The sequence below is a fragment of the Scyliorhinus canicula genome, chromosome 6 (genome assembly GCF_902713615.1).
Source record: "Scyliorhinus canicula chromosome 6, sScyCan1.1, whole genome shotgun sequence".
NCBI lineage: Eukaryota > Metazoa > Chordata > Chondrichthyes > Carcharhiniformes > Scyliorhinidae > Scyliorhinus > Scyliorhinus canicula.
Genome location: NC_052151.1, coordinates 177960453 through 177978229, shown reverse-complemented (window position 1 = coordinate 177978229; position 17777 = coordinate 177960453). Strand labels below are relative to the sequence as shown.

The 17777-nt window shown below is 47.2% G+C and overlaps 1 protein-coding gene across 1 annotated transcript in view; it reads right to left on the bottom strand.

The window, feature by feature from the left end:
- LOC119967677 (pecanex-like protein 2) overlaps window positions 1-17777 on the bottom strand; it is a 332932-nt gene that overhangs the window by 163884 nt on the left and 151271 nt on the right. Inside the window, exon 20 of the mRNA XM_038800498.1 lies at window positions 4879-5029. Coding sequence (XP_038656426.1) covers window positions 4879-5029 — 151 coding nt within the window. The remainder of the gene's footprint in view (window positions 1-4878; window positions 5030-17777) is intronic.

The following is a 17777-nucleotide window of genomic DNA, read 5'->3' as shown; positions in this document are numbered from 1 at the left end:
CCCAGCAGCAGGAAAACCAGAGTGATTTTCTAGGAGAGACACAGACGTGCCTTACTATGGCACTTGTAAATTCTATTCTGTAGAATCAGCTTCCATGTCATTCACAGCATACCGATGTCCATGCTACAACTAAGAAGGGTGGATCCTAATACCTCTGACAGATTCCGCAGTTCTGAGATTGATGCACCGTTTTTAAAGGAGAGCCCCTGCAGCTGCACTTTCTAGGAAGCACTTGAGAACAAAGAAAGAGCCTTGTTTAAAAAAACTGTGTTAGAAAAACACCTGCTATCCTAAGTTAATGGATCCCTGTAGAGCTATAAAAACAATCATATTCTCCTCATTGAAACTGACTCGATTTGTTAATCAAAAAGTTTTCAGCAGGCAATGTGCGTGAAATTGAATGTAAATGAATGAAAAGGAAATTAAATGAACATCGCTTACTGTCACAAGTAGACTTCAATGAAGTTACTGTGAAAAGCCCCTAGTCGCCACATTCCGGCGCCTGTTCGGGGAGGCTGGTACAGGAATCAAACCGTGCTGCTGGCCTGCCTGGGTCTGCTTTAAAAGCCAGCGATTTAGCCCAGTGAGCTAAACCAGCCCCTAAATTAAATAATCCCATTCAAAGCTTTCAGCCTTCTAACCATACACACGGATTTCTAACTGCAAAAGGCAATGAAACTGACTGTGTTAAAACCACTTCACAGGTTACCACCACTTCAAAGGGATAACTTTTACCTTCACCTCACAGACTTTTAAACCTGACATATTGGCAAACGTTTTAAATGCGTTTAGGGGTACAGATGAGAACACTTTCAGTTTATTATGAGAGAGGTGTATTTATGAGCTACAGAGTGACTCTTCAAATGGTCTATGAGTATAGATGGGAACACTTTCACTTTATTATGGAAAAAACTTTAATTTTTACATACTGACCGTTTAACGGGTTCAAAGGCTGCAGATGGGGAGAGCAACCAAACGAGCTACATCCCAGGGAAGACCCCTGACCTGAGCCCCAGCAGCCAAAGACAAGCACCCCTTGACCCCCACCTCCCATGAAGGAACCCCCTTGACAGCCCAGCAGCAATTATTGGGAGGGTACTTACCACGTTGCCACTCCTTGGACTGCAAGCTGCCAGGTTCAGGCTCCTCAATACTTGCAACAATTCACGCCAGCGGGACTCTCGACTGGGGTGCCGGAGCATCCCAACTGGCTGGTGAATGGTGCGTCCTGCCTGTCAATGACATGTTAAATAGCTTTAATGAGTTATTTACATGGTCCCACTGAGTCAGGGCAGGAAGCCTGGCTGGGACGTCGGGAAACCCGTTATGGTCGGTGGGGCGACCATGGAGACTCACAAAGGATCTGCCGCCCTGCGTGAATCCCGATTTTGGCTGAACGCAGGATTCTCCAGGCCATTTGCTGGAGGAACCAGAAAATTTCTAAATTTGCAAATATCACCAAATTGTGTGTTTGGAGGGGGGGAGATTTAATCAAAACTGAGGATTTCAATGAATTACTGGAGGACATTAATAAATTGCAGTTTGGGAAAATAATTGGCAAGTGAAGTTCAACACAGATAAATGCGAGGAAGTATATTATTGTCAGAATAATAGGAAGGTCACGTGTGACTTGAAAGGTACAAGCCTAGGTGAGGTTGAGGAACAAAAGGATCTCAGAATACAATTACACTAATTACTAAAAGTTGCATAACAGGTTAGAAAGACCTTAAAAGGAGAACCAAGGACAAGACTTTATTTCTTGAGGGATAGAATTGAAAAGTACGGATGTTATCCTAAAACTGTATTGAACCTTGGTTAGACCACACTAAGATTATTGCATGTCATTCTGGTCACCATATTATAAAACAGATTAGAGGCACTGGAGAGGCTTTGCAAGAAAGGATTTACAAGGAGGATATGAGAAATGCGTGAGTGTACATATCAAGATTGGCAGGCTAGACCATTTTTCTCTTGTAATAAGAAGGCTGAGGTTGATCTAACAGAGGTCTTTAAAATTGTGAAATGTTTTGATAGAGTAGATAGAGAGAGAGAGTGTTTCCTCTTGTGGAAAAGAGCATAAATAGTGGCCATCAGTATAAGTTAGTCACCAAGAAATCCAATAAAAACTTTGAAAGAAACTTCTGTACCTGAAGAGTAGTGAGAAGGTGGAACTCACTACCACAGGGAATGATTGAAATGAATGATATGGATACATTTAAGGGGAAGCCAGAAATGCATATTGTCATGAGAATGTCGCTTTAAGAGATGTTTGGCTGCTCATATTACTGCAGTGATGTCAGAGAGTGGGTGGAGCTGGGCTGTCTGTCAGCTTTTTACTTTCGTTTTTGAGCAGGCTGCAGGGTGTGCTTTAGTTTCTTTTTCAGTGTTGGACAGAGCAGGTGTACTGGTGATCTCACTGCCATCAAAAGCCTATGGGCCCAATTCTCCCAACACGAGTCTAAGTGCCGACGCCGGAGTGAAAACAGAGTGTTTCACTCCAGCGTTGGAACTCGCTCCCAGCCCCCTATTCTCCCGCCCCCAGGGGGCGCGAGGAACGGCGTCGCGTCATTTACGCGCGCTGGGCCTTGGCACAGCGTAAAAAGCGATGCTGCATAAATGACGCGGCCGGCGCCGCATAAATGACATTACCCACGCATGCGCGGTTGCCGTCCTCCCCGAGTCCGTCCCGCAAGAAGATGGCGGATGGATCTTGCGGGGCGGCAGAGGAAAGGAGGGCCTCCTTTAGAGAGGCCGGCCCGCTGATCGGTGGGTACCATTCACGGGCCAGACCCCATCGGAGGCCCCCCCTGGTGCAGGAACACCCTCACCCCCACAGGCCGCCCCCCCTAGTGTTCCCGCGCAGTCCCTGCCGGCAGCGACCAGGTGTGGACGGCGTGGCGGGAACCTGTCGTGTTGGGGAGGCCGCTTGGCCCAACCGGATCGGAGAATTGCCGCTCATCTTTTGCAAATGGCTCGCGGCGATTCTCCGAGCAGCCAGCCGTGATTCTCGCCGCGCTGGTTTGGGGGGGGGGGGTGGGATAAACGTGTGCGGGTGCCGGGTCGGCGCTGCGCCCCGCCGATTCCCCCACCCGGCGTGGGGGGGGGGGGGGGGGGGGGAGAATTCCGCCCTATCTCTTGATCTTTTGGTGAATTCAGAATTATGAATGTTTCCAGTAGTGACTTTAACCTGATGTGCTTCGTTAAAGTTCTTTTTTTAAGTCGTATGGATGTTAAAAGGAAAGCTTAAAGGATTACTTAGTGTTGTATTCTTTGGGGGTTATATTTGAATTAATGGTTGCTAAGATGTTCACTGTAGGTTTTAAAAAGGTTAACTTGAGTTCATAGAATAAACATTGTTTTGCTTTAAAAAATACTTTTCCATTTCTGCTGGACCACACCTGTAGAGTGGGCCGTGTGCTCCCCATACCATAATCTATTAAAAGTTGTGGGTCAGGTGAACTCCATGATACACCCCCATGATGAAACTGCATGATAGGGGCTGGTTTAGCTCACCAGGCTAAATCGCTGGCTTTTAAAGCAGACCAAGCAGGCCAGCAGCACGGTTCGATTCCCGTACCAGCCTCCCCGGACAGGTGCCGGAATGTGGCGACTAGGGGCTTTTCACAGTAACTTCATTGAAGCCTACTCGTGACAATAAGCGATTTTCATTTCATTTTCATTTCATACACTTTGGGGTTCTCTAAACCCTGGCCCATAACAATATGAGGAAGTAGAGTTATGATGGTATATTTAGGGCGGCACGATGGCGCAGTGGTTAGCACTTCTGCCGAAGGGGCTGAGAACCCGGGTTCAATCCCGGCCCCAGGTCACTGCCTGTGTGAAGTTTGCACATTCTCCCCGTGGCTGAGTGGGTTTCACCCCCACAACCCAACGAAGTGCAGGATTGATGGATTGATCACTCTAAATTGCTCCTTAATTGGAAAAAAAACTAAAAGTTATTTTTTTTTTTAAAAGTAAAAAAATGGTATATTTAGATGGGAAGAAATTAGACTGCAATATAAATACTGGCGTGAACTGAGTGGGTTGAACAGCCTATTTCTGTGCCAAGTAGCATGCGTAATCACTATTCCTCAGTAGAACTTCCCTAGTCTCAACACAAACTGAAGTCCCTCATCCCTGATACTATTCGATAATTCTTGATTGAACCATTTCAAAAAACCTGACATCTTTTCTAAAGTGTGATGCACCCAATGCGTCAACTGGGACTTAAGCAGTGATTTACAAAGATTTGGCATAACTTCTAAACGAGAGAGGAGAAACTGCACGATAGGTTGAAGGCATTAAAACATTTAAATTCTGTCAACAATTTCAGAGTTCATGCAACTATGCAGGCCAAAGATGAGGGCAGTTTCAATAGCGTCATTTTTTGTTCACCAAATTGCCCTTCTAATAATTTGACAGTGAGAGGTTTCAGGCATAAAATATATTTCAGGGCAGCACGGTAGCATTGTGGATAGCACAATTGCTTCACAGCTCCAGGGTCCCAGGTTCGATTCCGGCTTGGGTCACTGCCTGTGCGGAGTCTGCACATCCTCCCCGTGTGTGCGTGGGTTTCCTCCGGGTGCTCCGGTTTCCTCCCGCAGTCCAAAGATGTGCAGGTTAGGTGGATTGGCCATGATAAGTTGCCCTTAGTGTCCAAGATTGCCCTTAGTGTTGGGTGGGGTTGCTGGGTTGTGGGGATAGGGTGGAGGTGTTAACCTTGGGTGGGGTGCTCTTTCCAAGAGCCGGTGCAGACTCGATGGGCTGAATGGCCTCCTTCTGCACTGTAAATTCTATGAAAAGAATGAGGAAATTTGATCCCTATTTCATGCATTGCAGATATAAAACCTTTGAACTGTCCTGTGCAGCAGTACTAACCTCGGACTTCAAACTGTTCATATTCCTTTGTTTTAAGCAGAGGGTGGGCAAAGCAGAACCACGGAACTTGTGTGCGAAGTCGAGGGAGCAGGTAATGTGTCAGGAATCCGACAGTTCCAGCCAAAGCGTACAACGCAGAACCAAGAAAAGGCTGGAACCAAGAAATACAATTAATTAGAATAAAGAAGTGTTTGTTAAAATAATTCAAATGCACCTCAGAATCTACAGCCTAACTTGAATGACCCATCAGCTTTCAAAATCACAGGCCTTCGTTTTGTATTTCCTAGCGGTTCCTGTTGAAATTTACTGGATGATGATCACGGGAAGAGAGTAGCAAACCTGGAAGATAATGATGCAGTAAAGTCACCATAGTCCCAGATGACCATAGACTCCTTTCCCTTTTCAGGGGGAGAGCTGACTGGTGGTGATTTAACCTGGGGATCACCACACCTCAGGTGAAGGGCAAGGTTGAGAAGGTGGGCCTTCATGATTAACCTCAGCTGGTACTGAGATTGAACCCACACTGTTGTGGCCTCTCTCTCTGCGTCACAAACTAGCTGTCCAGCCTACTGAGCTAAACCAGCAGAAAGGAGCAGAAATTGAATCAGAGGACAGAGAGACAGCATGAAAATTATAAATATCCCAAAACTTGCAAGAACCAGATTGAGGAAAACAGCAAAAGTGACAAAGGAAATATTAAATTCTATGTACGTCAATGTCTGAAGCAGGTATTGGCAAACTTTCTCAACGTTACACCTACAGACGGTAATCTTCAGACATTCAAGAGCCACCAGACATGGATAATCTTTAGACACATTTTTATTACTAGACTAGTGCACACAATTTTGTGAGGAAATATCTTTAACAAAAATGTAAGTGCAAAAGTATAAAACGTATATGTATATATTTATTTATTTTTAAGTTTTCTCCTAACTTCAAATACCATAAATTATCTATAGCAGTTTCTAAATCTAAATATTTTACCCGCATTCAATTGTTTGCTTAAATTAAGTTCCACTTTTTAAAACTCCATTGAAACCTCCTTCCACCTTTCTTCATTTCACCTCATCATATGAGGTTTGTTACTACACGGAAAATTTCTCTGCAGAACTGTTTAATGTCAAATTGATTTGACTGCGGGTGCAATTCGTATTGCGCACAACTGCGATAAAAATGCACAGGTTTGCAGGATTCCAATAATAACATGTGCGACCAGTCTACCTCAATCCAACTGGTCAGAACTGTGGTAGGTGACCTGAGCTCCTAGCAATAAAATGCACTCATTTCCTGTCTATTTCTGGATGCACCAACATAGAATCTGTATTCCCAGATGAGATTCTGCCGCTCAAATGTGCGACTGGAAAAATGTACTCTTTGTTGTCATTTCTTTAAGCACACACACACTGTCATTTGTTAAACTGTTAGAATAGCACACTCTATACAACAGTTAACTGGAATAACAGCAGAATGGATTTAGTTAGTGCGGATAGTTTAGTTAGGTTTTTAATCATTGCCTGGGTTGTTGTACCACAGCCAATTTGTGGATTTGAACAAACTACATCCGGTTGTTTACCTCCCTTGAAAGTACACAAGGAATGAGCTGCTCTCTATGTCTCAAAGAGCCACATGCAGCTCACAAGTCACAGTTGGCTTCCCCTGGCCTGTAGAGTAATTAATAAGGCTTTGCAGTCAAAAAAATGCTGAATCTATTTGGCTTGAGTTGTGGAACAGAAGGGGAGCTGTTACACTCTTGGGAATTTTTTCAGAGATCGCCAAACAGTGTGAAGGAGATAGATGAGAAAATGTCATGCTCATGTAACAAAAAAATAGAGTAGTGATATGAGGAGATTTTAATTACCCAAGTACAGATTGAGGAAAATAATTTTAAGGTTAGGGGAGAAGAGGAATTTCTGATATGCACACAGGAAAAATTACTTGATCAACATCGACTGCTGAAAAAATATATTTTATAAAGAGTGCTGGTTGCTTGGCAAGTCATCTCTGATTGGTGGAGGCTTTGCCATGGAGAATGTACCAGTTAATGGTGATTGCCAATTAACTCCAAGCACTGTTTGAAAATTTGAACCAGGCAGCTTGACTCTGATTGGTCAAGGCAGTGCCCAGAGGAATGAACCAGTGAATGGCTTATATCACTTATTTTGTTTAGGCGTAACAGGCACAATGTGTGTACATGTTCTTCCTGTTTGCAAGGAACAGAGCCCTGTGTCTCATTCTTCCAGCGGAGCAGGCATAGAGGGGAGTGATTTTTTTGGTAAGGAGAGCGGAGGGTAAGCTGAATTTTTGTTTTTTAACTAACTTTTTTTTAGGAGTTTCTTTTTTGTTTCAGAGCAGCAGGAAACCGGAAGTCGGCCGTGGGGATTTCTGGGAAGGTGTGTAGTACCTGTATATAAGTTGGGCGGTTGCTAAACCCAAGACTCTACACTTGTAGTGTCCCCCACCCTTCCACCTCCTCTAACCGAAGGGGTTGAGTAAATATCAGGTAAGCTCTTCCTTTCTTTTTCTTGTTTTATCTCGAGGGGATGGCAGGGAAGGCAGTACAATGTTCCTCCTGCAGAATGTTTGCGGTGAGGGATGCCGTCAGTGTCCCTGCTGATTTCACCTGTGGGAAGTGCACCCATCTCCAGCTCCTCAGAAACCACGTTAGGGAACTGGAGCTGGATGAACTTCAGATCATTCGGGAGGCAGAGGTGGTCACAGATAGAAGCTTCAAGGATGTAGTTACTCCGAAGAATGAAGATAGATGGGTGACGGTGAGAGGGGCTGGGAGGAAGCAGTCAGTACAGGGATCTCCTGTGGTTGTTCCCCTTAGTCACAAGTATACCACTTTGGATACTAGTGGGGGGACGACTTACCAGGGGTAAGCCATGGGGTAGAGGTCTCTGGCACAGAGTCTGTCCCTGTTGCTCAGAAGGGAAGGGGTGAGAGGAATAGGGCATTAGTCATTGGAGACTCCATAGTTAGGGGGATAGATAGGAAATTCTGTGGGAACGAGAGAGACTCGCGGTTGGTGTGTTGCCTCCCAGGTGCCAGGGTCCGTGATGTCTCGGATCGTGTTTTCGGGATCCTTAAGGGGGAGGGTGAGCAGCCCCAAGTCGTGGTCCACATAGGCACCAACGACATAGGTTCGGAAAAGGGATAGGGATGTAAGGCAGGAATTCAGGGAGCTTGGATGGAAACTTAGAGCTAGAACAAACAGGGTTATTATCTCTGGGTTGTTACCCGTGCCACGTGCTAGCGAGACGAGGAATAGGGAGAGAGAGCAGTTGAACATGTGGCTACAGGGATGGTGCAGGAGGGAGGGCTTCAGATACCTGGATAATTGGGGCTCATTCTGGGGTAGGTGGGACCTCTACAAATGGGTTGGTCCACACATGGGGGGAAATTTGATAATGCTCTTCGGGAGGTTTTAAACTAATTCAGCAGGGGGTTGGGAACCTGAATTGTAGCTCAGGTATACAAGAGGTTGAGAGTAGTGAGGTCATGAGTAAGGTTTCAAGGTTGCAGGAGTGTACCGGCAGGCGGGAAAGTGGTTTGAAGTGTGTCTACTTCAATGCCAGGAGCATCCGGAATAAGGTGGGTGTATTTGCAGCATGGGTTGGCATCTGGGATTTCGATGTTGTGGCCATTTTGGAGACATGGATAGAGCAGGGACAGGAATGGTTGTTGCAGGTTCCGGGGTTTAGATATTTTAGTAAGCTCAAGGAAGGTGGTAAAAGAGGGGGACGGGTGGCATTGTTAGTCAAGGACAGTATTATGGTGGCAGAAAGGACGTTTGATGAGGACTCATCCACTGAGATAGTATGGGCTGAGGTTAGAAACAGGAAAGGAGAGGTCACCGTGTTGGGAGTTTTCTCTAGGCCTCTGAAAAGTTCCAGAGATGTAGAGGAAAGGATTGCAAAGATGATTCTGGATAGGAGCGAAAGTAACAGGGTAGTTGTTATGGGGGACTTTAACTTTCCAAATATTGACTGGAAACGCTATAGATTGAGTACTTTACATGGGTCCATTTTTGTCCAATGTGTGCAGGAGGGTTTCCTGACACAGTATGTAGATAGGCCAACAAGAGGCGAGGCCACATTGGATTTAGTACTGGGTAATGAACCAGGACAGGTGTTAGATTTGGAGGTAGGTGAGCACTTTGGTGATAGTGACCGCAATTCAGTTACGTTTACTTTAGCGATGGAAAGGGATAGGTATATACCGCAGGGCAAGTTATAGCTGGAGGAAAGGCAATTATGATGCGATGAGGCAAGACTTAGGATGCATAGGATGGGCACAATTGAAATGTGGAGCTCGTTCAAGGAACAACTACTGCGTGTCCTTGATAAGTATTTACCTGTCAGGCAGAGAGGAAGTGGTCAAGCGAGGGAACCGTGGTTTACCAAAGTAGTTGAATCACTTGTCAAGAGGAAGAAGGAAGCTTATGTAAAGATGAGACGTGAAGGTTCAGTTAGGGCGCTCGAGAGTTACAAGTTAGCTAGGAAGGCTCTAAAGAGAGAGCTAAGAAGAGCCAGGCGAGGACATGAGAAGTCTTTGGCAGGTAGGATCAAGGATAACCCTAAAGCTTTCTATAGGTATGTCAGGAATAAAAGAATGACTAGGGTAAGAGTAGGGCCAGTCAAGGACAGTAGTGGGAAGTTGTGCATGGAGTCCGAGGAGATAGGAGAGGTGCTAAATGAATATTTTTCATCAGTATTCACACAGGAAAAAGAAAATGTTGTCAAGAAGAATACTGAGATACAGGCTACTAGATGAGAAGGACTTGAGGTTCATAAGGAGGAGGTGTTAGCAATTCTGGAAAGTGTGAAAATAGATAAGTCCCCTGGGCCGGATGGGATTTATCCTAGGATTCTCTGGGAAGCTAGGGAGGAGATTGCTGAGCCTTTGGTTTTGATCTTTATGTCGTCATTGTCTACAGGAATAGTGCCAGAAGACTGGAGGATAGCAAATGTTTTCCCCTTGTTCAAGAAGGGGAGTAGAGATAACCCCGGTAACTATAGACCAGTGAGCCTTACTTCTGTTGTGGGAAAAGTCTTGGAAAGGTTTATAAGAGATAGCATTTATAATCATCTAGAAAGGAATAATTTGATTATGGATAGTCAACACGGTTTTGTGAAGGGTAGGTCATGCCTCACAAACCTTATTGAGTTCTTTGAGAAGGTGACCAAACAGGTGGACGAGGGTAAAGCAGTTGATGTGGTGCATATGGATTGCAGTAAAGCGTTTGATAAGGTTACCCACAGTAGGCTATTGCAGAAAATACGGAGGCATGGGATTCAGGGTGATTTAGCAGTTTGGATCAGAAATTGGCTAGCTGTCAGAGGACAGAGGGTGGTGGTTGATGGGAAATGTTCTGACTGGTGTCCAGTTACTAGTGGTGTACCACAAGGATCTGTTTAGGGGCCACTGCTGTTTGTCATTTTTATAAATGACCTGGAGGAGGGCATAGAAGGATGGGTGAGTAAATTTGCAGATGCCACTAAAGTCGGTGGAGTTGTGGACAGTGCAGAAGGATGTTACAAGTTACAGAGGGACATAGATAAGCTGCAGAGCTGGGCTGTGAGGTGGCAAATAGAATTTAATGCAGAAAAGTGTGAGGTGATTCATTTTGGAAGGAATAACAGGAAGACAGAGTACTGGGCTAATGGTAAGAGTCTTGGTAGTGTGGACGAGCAGAGAGATCTCGGTGTCTATGTCCATAGATCCCTGAAAGTTGCCACTCAGGTTGAGAGGGTTGTTAAGAAGGCGTCCAGTGTGTTAGTTTTTATTGATAGAGGAATTGAGTTTCGGAGCAATGAGGTCATGTTGCAGCTGTACAAAACTCTGGTACGGCCGCATTTGGAGTATTGCATGCAGTTCTGGTCGCCGCATTATAGGAAGGATGTGGAAGCATTGGAAAGGGTACAGAGGAGATTTACCAGGATGTTGCCTGGTATGGAGGGAAGATCTTACGAGGAAAGGCTGAAGGACTTGAGGCTGTTTTCGTTAGAGAGAAGAAGGTTAAGAGGTGACTTAATTGAGGCATACAAGATGATCAGAGGATTAGATAGGGTGGACAGTGAGAGCCTTTTTCCTCGGATGGTGATGGCTAGCATGAGGGGACATAGCTTTAAATTGATGGGAGATAGATCTAGGACAGAAGTAGGTTCTTTACTCAGAGAGTAGTAAGGGCGTGGAATGCCCTGCCTGCAACAGTAGTGGACTCGCCAACATTAAGGGCATGAAATGTTCATTGGATAAATATATGGATGATAAAGGAATAGTGTAGATGGGCTTTAGAGTGGTTTCACAGATCGGCACAACATCGAGGACCTGTGCTGTCCTGTAATGTTCTATGTTCTATGTGTCAGCATAACCTTTAGCACACTGAGGATTATTTTGCAAATGTTGTTGAATTACAGAATCACATATAATATTAGATGCTGTGTTTTGAGTTTTACAAGTACGGGCTGGTAAGTTATTGTCTGTACCTTGCCCATTGCAAACAGCAGAAGGGACATGCTGTTGATACAGTCCGTCAGTCTGATGTCCCAAAGACAGGCAAGGTACATTTCATACCTAACCAGCCTGTGCTTGAAAACTGAATCACAGCCTGGGGAAAGCAATTTCATAGAGAGATGAATGAAAGGCTTACAGGTCAAAGATATGAGGGGGTTTAAACCCAGCTGACTGTTTTTCTCTTTCCAGGAACTGACAGTTGCTGTTTCCTGTGCTTGAGCCAGCAGGTGTATTGCACAGGTGAATTTTAAAGCAATGCTTTTTTTCACTGCCTTTGACTGGACTGCTTTCCAGCTTCCAGGCAGGGGTATCTCTTATGGGGGGCTTCAGCAGGGGTCTCTCTTATCATAGAATTTACAGTGCAGAAGGAGGCCATTCGGCCCATCGTGTCTGCACCGGCTCTTGGAAAGAGCATCCTACCCAAGCCCACACCTCCATCCCACCCCCATAACCCAGTAACCCCACCCAACACTAAGCGCAATTTTGGACACTACGGGCAATTTAGCATGGCCAATCCACCTAACCTGCACATCTTTGGACTGTGGGAGGAAACCAGAGCACCCGGAGGAAACCTACGCACACACGGGGAGAATGTGCAGATTCCGCACAGACAGTGATCCAGCCGGGAATCGAACCTGGGACTCTGGAGCTGTGAAGCAATTGTACTAACCACTATGCTACCATGCTGCCCTTATGGGAGGCTTCCAGGCAGGGGTCTCTCTTATGGGGGGCTTCCAGGCAGGGATCTCTCTTATGGGGGGCTTCCAGGCAGGGGTCTCTCTTATGGGGGGCTTCCAGGCAGGGGTCTCTCTTATGGGGGGTTTCGGCAGGGACCTCTGAAGTTAGTCTCTCTAATTAGGGATGTTTCTGATGGGGGTCTCTGATGGGTATCTCTTAATTAGGGGGTCTCTAATTGAAGGGGGAGGGGGGTCAGGTCACACCCATACTGTGGGAGGAGTGGAGTGACACAGAAAATCCCCAGGGGGGGGGAATTGTATTGCAGGGGACCACGCTATTGGGCTACACGCTGAAAATGGCAGCCCAATAGAGGAATTTCCTAGGAATCCTGCACAATCCTTGCCACACATAAATGTGTATGGCAAAGGATTCAGACTCGCTTCCTGATTTGTTCCCAAATGGAGAATCCTGGCCCCTATCTGAACAGTTTTTGGGAGGGGAGGGAATTCTAGAATTTGACTATTCTTTGTGTGAAGAGGCACTTCCGGATATCATCCCTGAAAAACCTAATTTTAAGACTAAGGTCCCCATTTCTGGACACTTCAGGGGGGAATCTTACAGCCCTGACGTGACGGGGATAGGGCTGTTGAATGTGGCGAGCTGTTCAAAGGTCCATTGGGACAGAAGTGGGACAGAAAGGTCCTGTCGGTGGGAGGGGCGTTAAAACTCCATCCCGCAGTTTCTCTCTATATATCTTACTGAACCTTTTATATTTAATTGAATGTTCTTTTTATTAAATTCCAAGGCTAATAGCAGTGAGGAAGAATTATTGGGATATGCATCCAATGTGGTGATGGGAAGAGATATATGTGCTCATAAAATTTAGGAGGACCAAACATAGAACTTTTAAAAATTAATTTTACAGGATGCAGGTGTCGCTGGCTAGGCCATCATTTATTGTCCATCCCTATTTGCCCCAGAGAAGATGGTGGTGAGTTGCCTTCTTGAACCACTGCAGTCCCTATGGTGTAGGTACACGGACAGTGTACTGTGCTGCATTGCGGAAGTCAGTATTGTGGACTCTCAGGGCAGATCCCAAGTGAAATTCCCTCCACTCTATCGAGCCACTTTCTTCATTCATTCCAGCCTCAAGAAGACAGCTTCTGTCAACTTTTGATTTTCCACATCCAACCCTTTAACATGGATCAGCTGAGTTTGTGTTTGAGAATTTAAGTTTTGTTTCATAACTCACAAATGTAGAAAATGGGTTAAGAGTAGTTTATTCATTCAAGACACTTTCTGGTGGAAAAAAAAGAGTGCCTTTCAGGTAATTAGGGCTGGACACAATTCTTTTTTTAAAAATATTTTTATTTAAGTATTTGTAAAATTTTATAACAGAAACAAAAAAAGAACAATAAATGTTAAACATTAACAGAGTGCAAAAATAGATATTTCCCCTAACGGCTCTGACTTCACAGACCATCGAGAATAACAAAAAACAAACAAACACAACACTTACCACCCCCCCCTCGGAAAGTTGCTACATTTTAAATTTAATTTCCCCAAGAAAGTCGATTAATGGCTGCCACCTCCGGGAGAACCCTAACATTGATCCTCTGAAGGCAAACTTAATTTTCTCGAGGCTAAGAAACCAGCCATGTCACTAACCCAGGTCTCTGCACTCGGAGGCTTCGAGTCCCTCCACATTAACAGAATCCGTCTCCGGGCTACCAGGGAGGCAAAGGCCAGGTTGTCGGCCTCTTCGACTCCCTGAACTCCCGGGTCTTCTGACACCCCAAAGATCGCCACCTCTGGACTCGGCGCCACCTGTGTTCCTAGCACCTTGGACACTGCCCTGGCGAACCCCTGCCAGAACCCTTCAAGCTTGGGGCATGCCCAAAACATATGGACATGGTTTGCTGGGCTCCCCGCGCACCTCGAACATCTGTCTTCCACCCCAAAAAACATGCTCATCCTCGCCGCCGTCATGTGTGCCCGGTGTACCACCTTAAACTGTATTAGACTGAGCCTGGCACATGACGAGGAGGAATTGACCCTACTTAGGGCTTCCGCCCATAGTCCCGGCTCTAACTCCCCTCTTAACTCCTCCTCCCACTTGCATTTAAGCTCCTCCTCCGGGGTTTCCTCCGCCTCCAACAGCTCCTGGTAGATATCCAACACTTTCCCCTCTCCCACCCAGGTACCGGACACTACTCTATCTTGTATCCTCCATGGCGGCAGCAGTGAGAAGGCCACCACCTGCTTCCTCAGGAAGGTTAGCACTTGTACATACCTAAAGCCGCTCCTTGGTGGCAATTTAAATTTGTCCTCCAGCGCCTGCAGGCTGGGAAAACTCCCATCTATAAACAGGTCACCCATCCTTCTAATACCCGCCCTCTGCCAGCTCTGGAACCCGCCATCCATCCTACCCGGCAGGAACCTGTGCACACTCAAGGCACACCCCAAGTGAAATTCCCTCAACTCTATCGAGCCACTTCCTTCATTCATTCCAGCCTCAAGAAGACAGCTTCTGTCAACTTTTGATTCCCCCCCCACCCCCCCCACCCCCCCCCCCGGACCAGCCCCTGTCAGTTCCTTGAAGCTCTCAACGCTATGGCCAGTGGTCCAATGGCTAGAGCAAATAAAACAGGGAAAGGGGACACCCTTGTCTCGTTCCCCGTTACAATTTAAAATACTCCGACATAACCGGGTCAAGACCGATGCGCCTTCCACCCTCTTGTGTCTTCTTCACTGCCCCCAGATCTTCAGTGTCGCCATTAACACTGGACTTGTGGAATAGCGGGCTGGCGAGAACGGCAGAGGCGCCATTACCAGCGCTCCCAAACTGGTGCCTTTGCATGACGCCGCCTCCAACTACTCCCATGCTGACCCCTCCCCCAACCCCCACTTCCTGATCATGGCAATGTTGGCCGCCCAGTAGTAGTTGCAAACGTTCGGCAGCGCCAGCCCACCCTCCCCTCCGACTGCGTTCCAGCAGCGCTCTCTTTACTCGCGGGGTCTTGTTCGCTCACACAAATCCCGAGATGATCTTATTAACCCGCTTAAAAAAGGCCTTAGGGATGAAGAAGGGAAGGCCCTGGAATACAAATAAGAACCTGGGGAGGACCGCCATTTTCACGGTCTGTGCCCTCCCCGCCAGTGACAGCGGGAGCATGTGCCATCTTTTAAAGTCCCCTTCCATTTGCTCCACCAGCCAGGTCAGATTAAGCTTATGCAACAAATCCCACTTCCGGGCCACCTGTATACCCAGGTAACGAAAGTCAGCGGCAGCTCACTCAGTCTCTTCTCCTGTCCTTTAGTCTGGATCACAAACAGCTCGCTCTTCCCCACGTTCAATTTATACCCCGAGAAACTGCCAAATTCCCAAAGTCCCTGCATGACCTCCACCATCCCCTTCAGTGGGTCCGAGATATACAGGAGGAGATCATCTGCTTAGAGCGAGACCCGATACTCCAAAACCCCCCCGGACCAGCCCCTGTCAGTTCCTTGAAGCTCTCAACGCTATGGCCAGTGGTCCAATGGCTAGAGCAAATAAAACAGGGAAAGGGGACACCCTTGCCTCGTCCCCCATTACAATTTAAAATACTCCGACCTAAGCCGGTTTGTGCGCACGCATGCCACAGGCGCCTGGTACAGCAATCGCACCCACCGGATAAAGCCCCCACCAATCCCAAACCTATCCAGCGCCTCCCACAGGTACTCCCACTCCACCCGATTAAAAGCTTTCTCTGCATCCATCGCTGCCACAACCTTTTCTTCCTCTCCTTCTGAGGGCATCATAACGATATCCAGCCCCTTAGTAATTTCTTCTATCGCGATCGGACCCCCAGCCCCTCCACCAGACCCTCCTCCACCCTCAGGAACCTCAACTGGTCCAGAAATTGCCTCATCCCTTCTGCAACTGCCGGGGGTTCTGCCTCATATAGTTTGCTGTAGAATTCCTCAAAACCTTGATTAACTCCCTCCGGGTCTGAGATTAAGTTGCCCTCCTTATTCTTTACTCCCACAATCTCCTCTTTCTTCCTAAACTGGTGCGCCAGCATCCTGCTCACCTTCTCTCCATACTCATAGACCGTACCCCTAGCCTTCCTCAACTGTTCTACCGCTTTCCCTGTGGTCAACAATTCAAACTCCGCCTGAAGCTTGCGCCGCTCCCTCAGGAGTCCCACGTCCAGGGCGTCTGCATACTTCCTATCCATCCGGAGTATCTCCTCCACCAATCTCTCCCTCTCCGCCCTTTCCCTCTTTTCTCTATGGGACTTGATCGATATTAGTTCCCCTCTAATAACTGCCTTCAGGGCTTTCCCAGACAGTTGCTGCCGAAACCTCTCCCGTGTCGTTTGTCTCCAAATAGTTCTGGATACTCTTATTCACCCACCCGCAAACCACCTCGTCCGCTAACAACCTCACATCCAGTCTCCACAGCGGACGCTGCCCTCTCTCCTCCCTAAGCCGCAAATCTACCCAGTGCGGGGCATGGTCCGAGACTGTAATCGCCGGGTATTCCGTCCCCATCACCTTTGGGATCAATGCCCTGTCCACAACAAAAAAATCAATACGGGAATAGACTTTGTAGACGTTGGAGAAGAAGGAAAACTCCTATACTCTCGGCCGTGTAAACCTCCAGGGGTCTACACCCCTCCATCTGTTCCATAAAGCCCTTCAGCTCCCTTGCCACCGCCGGCCTCTTCCCTGTCCTGGATTTTGAGTGATCCAATTCAGGTTCAATGACCGTATTAAAGTCCCCTCCCATGACCAAGTGGTGTGACTCAAGGTCTGGGATTTTGCCTAACACACGCCTCATAAAATCCACATTGTCCCAGTTTGGGGCGCAGACATTCGCGAGCACCACTCCAACTTCGTACTAACCATGATATACCTACACCCTTTATCAGCCACTAGTCTCCCAGCCTCAAATGCCACTCGCTTGCTGACCAGAATTGCTACCCCCCCTGGTCTTCGAATCCAGCCCTGAGTGGAACACCTGACCCACCCAACCCTTCCTCAATCTCATCTGGTCTGTGACCTTCATATGTGTCTCCTGGAGCATTGCCACGCCTGCCTTTAGTCCCATTAAATGCGAGAACACGCGTGCTCTCTTCACTGGCCCATTCAGACCTTTCACGTTCCAAGTAATCAGCCTGGACGGGGGCAACCACACACCCCCCACCTGCCGACTAGCCATCACCCTTTCTTGGCCAGCCCCGAACCTGCGGCCCCCGCTTCCCTGGCCACCCCCTCAAGCAGCAGTAGCCCCCGACCCTCCTTTTATTCCCTGAAGAATATTTCTCCCTTGCCCACAGAGCAGCCACCCCCCCCCCCCCCCCTCCACCCCCCTCTCCCCTTAACACCAGAAACCTAGGGCGCAATTCTCCCAAAGGGTTAGGTGCTTTTTGGCGCAGCCATTTGGGCGCGGCCGTTTTGGCGCGGCCGTTTTGGCGCCAACCGTTTTGGCGCCTAAATAACATTTCTTTATTATTAGCCTCAGGTGAGTTGGCTGGTGCGGGTGCGTTGAGTTGGGTGCTGGTGCGTTCTATCACCATCTGTTTATATATTGGCATTATATATTGGCATTATTGACGTTTTGGCACCAAAATAACATTTCTTTATTTGTGAATTAGCCTCAGGTGAGTTGGCTGGTGCGGGTGCGTTGAGTTGGGTGCTGGTGCGTTCTATCACCA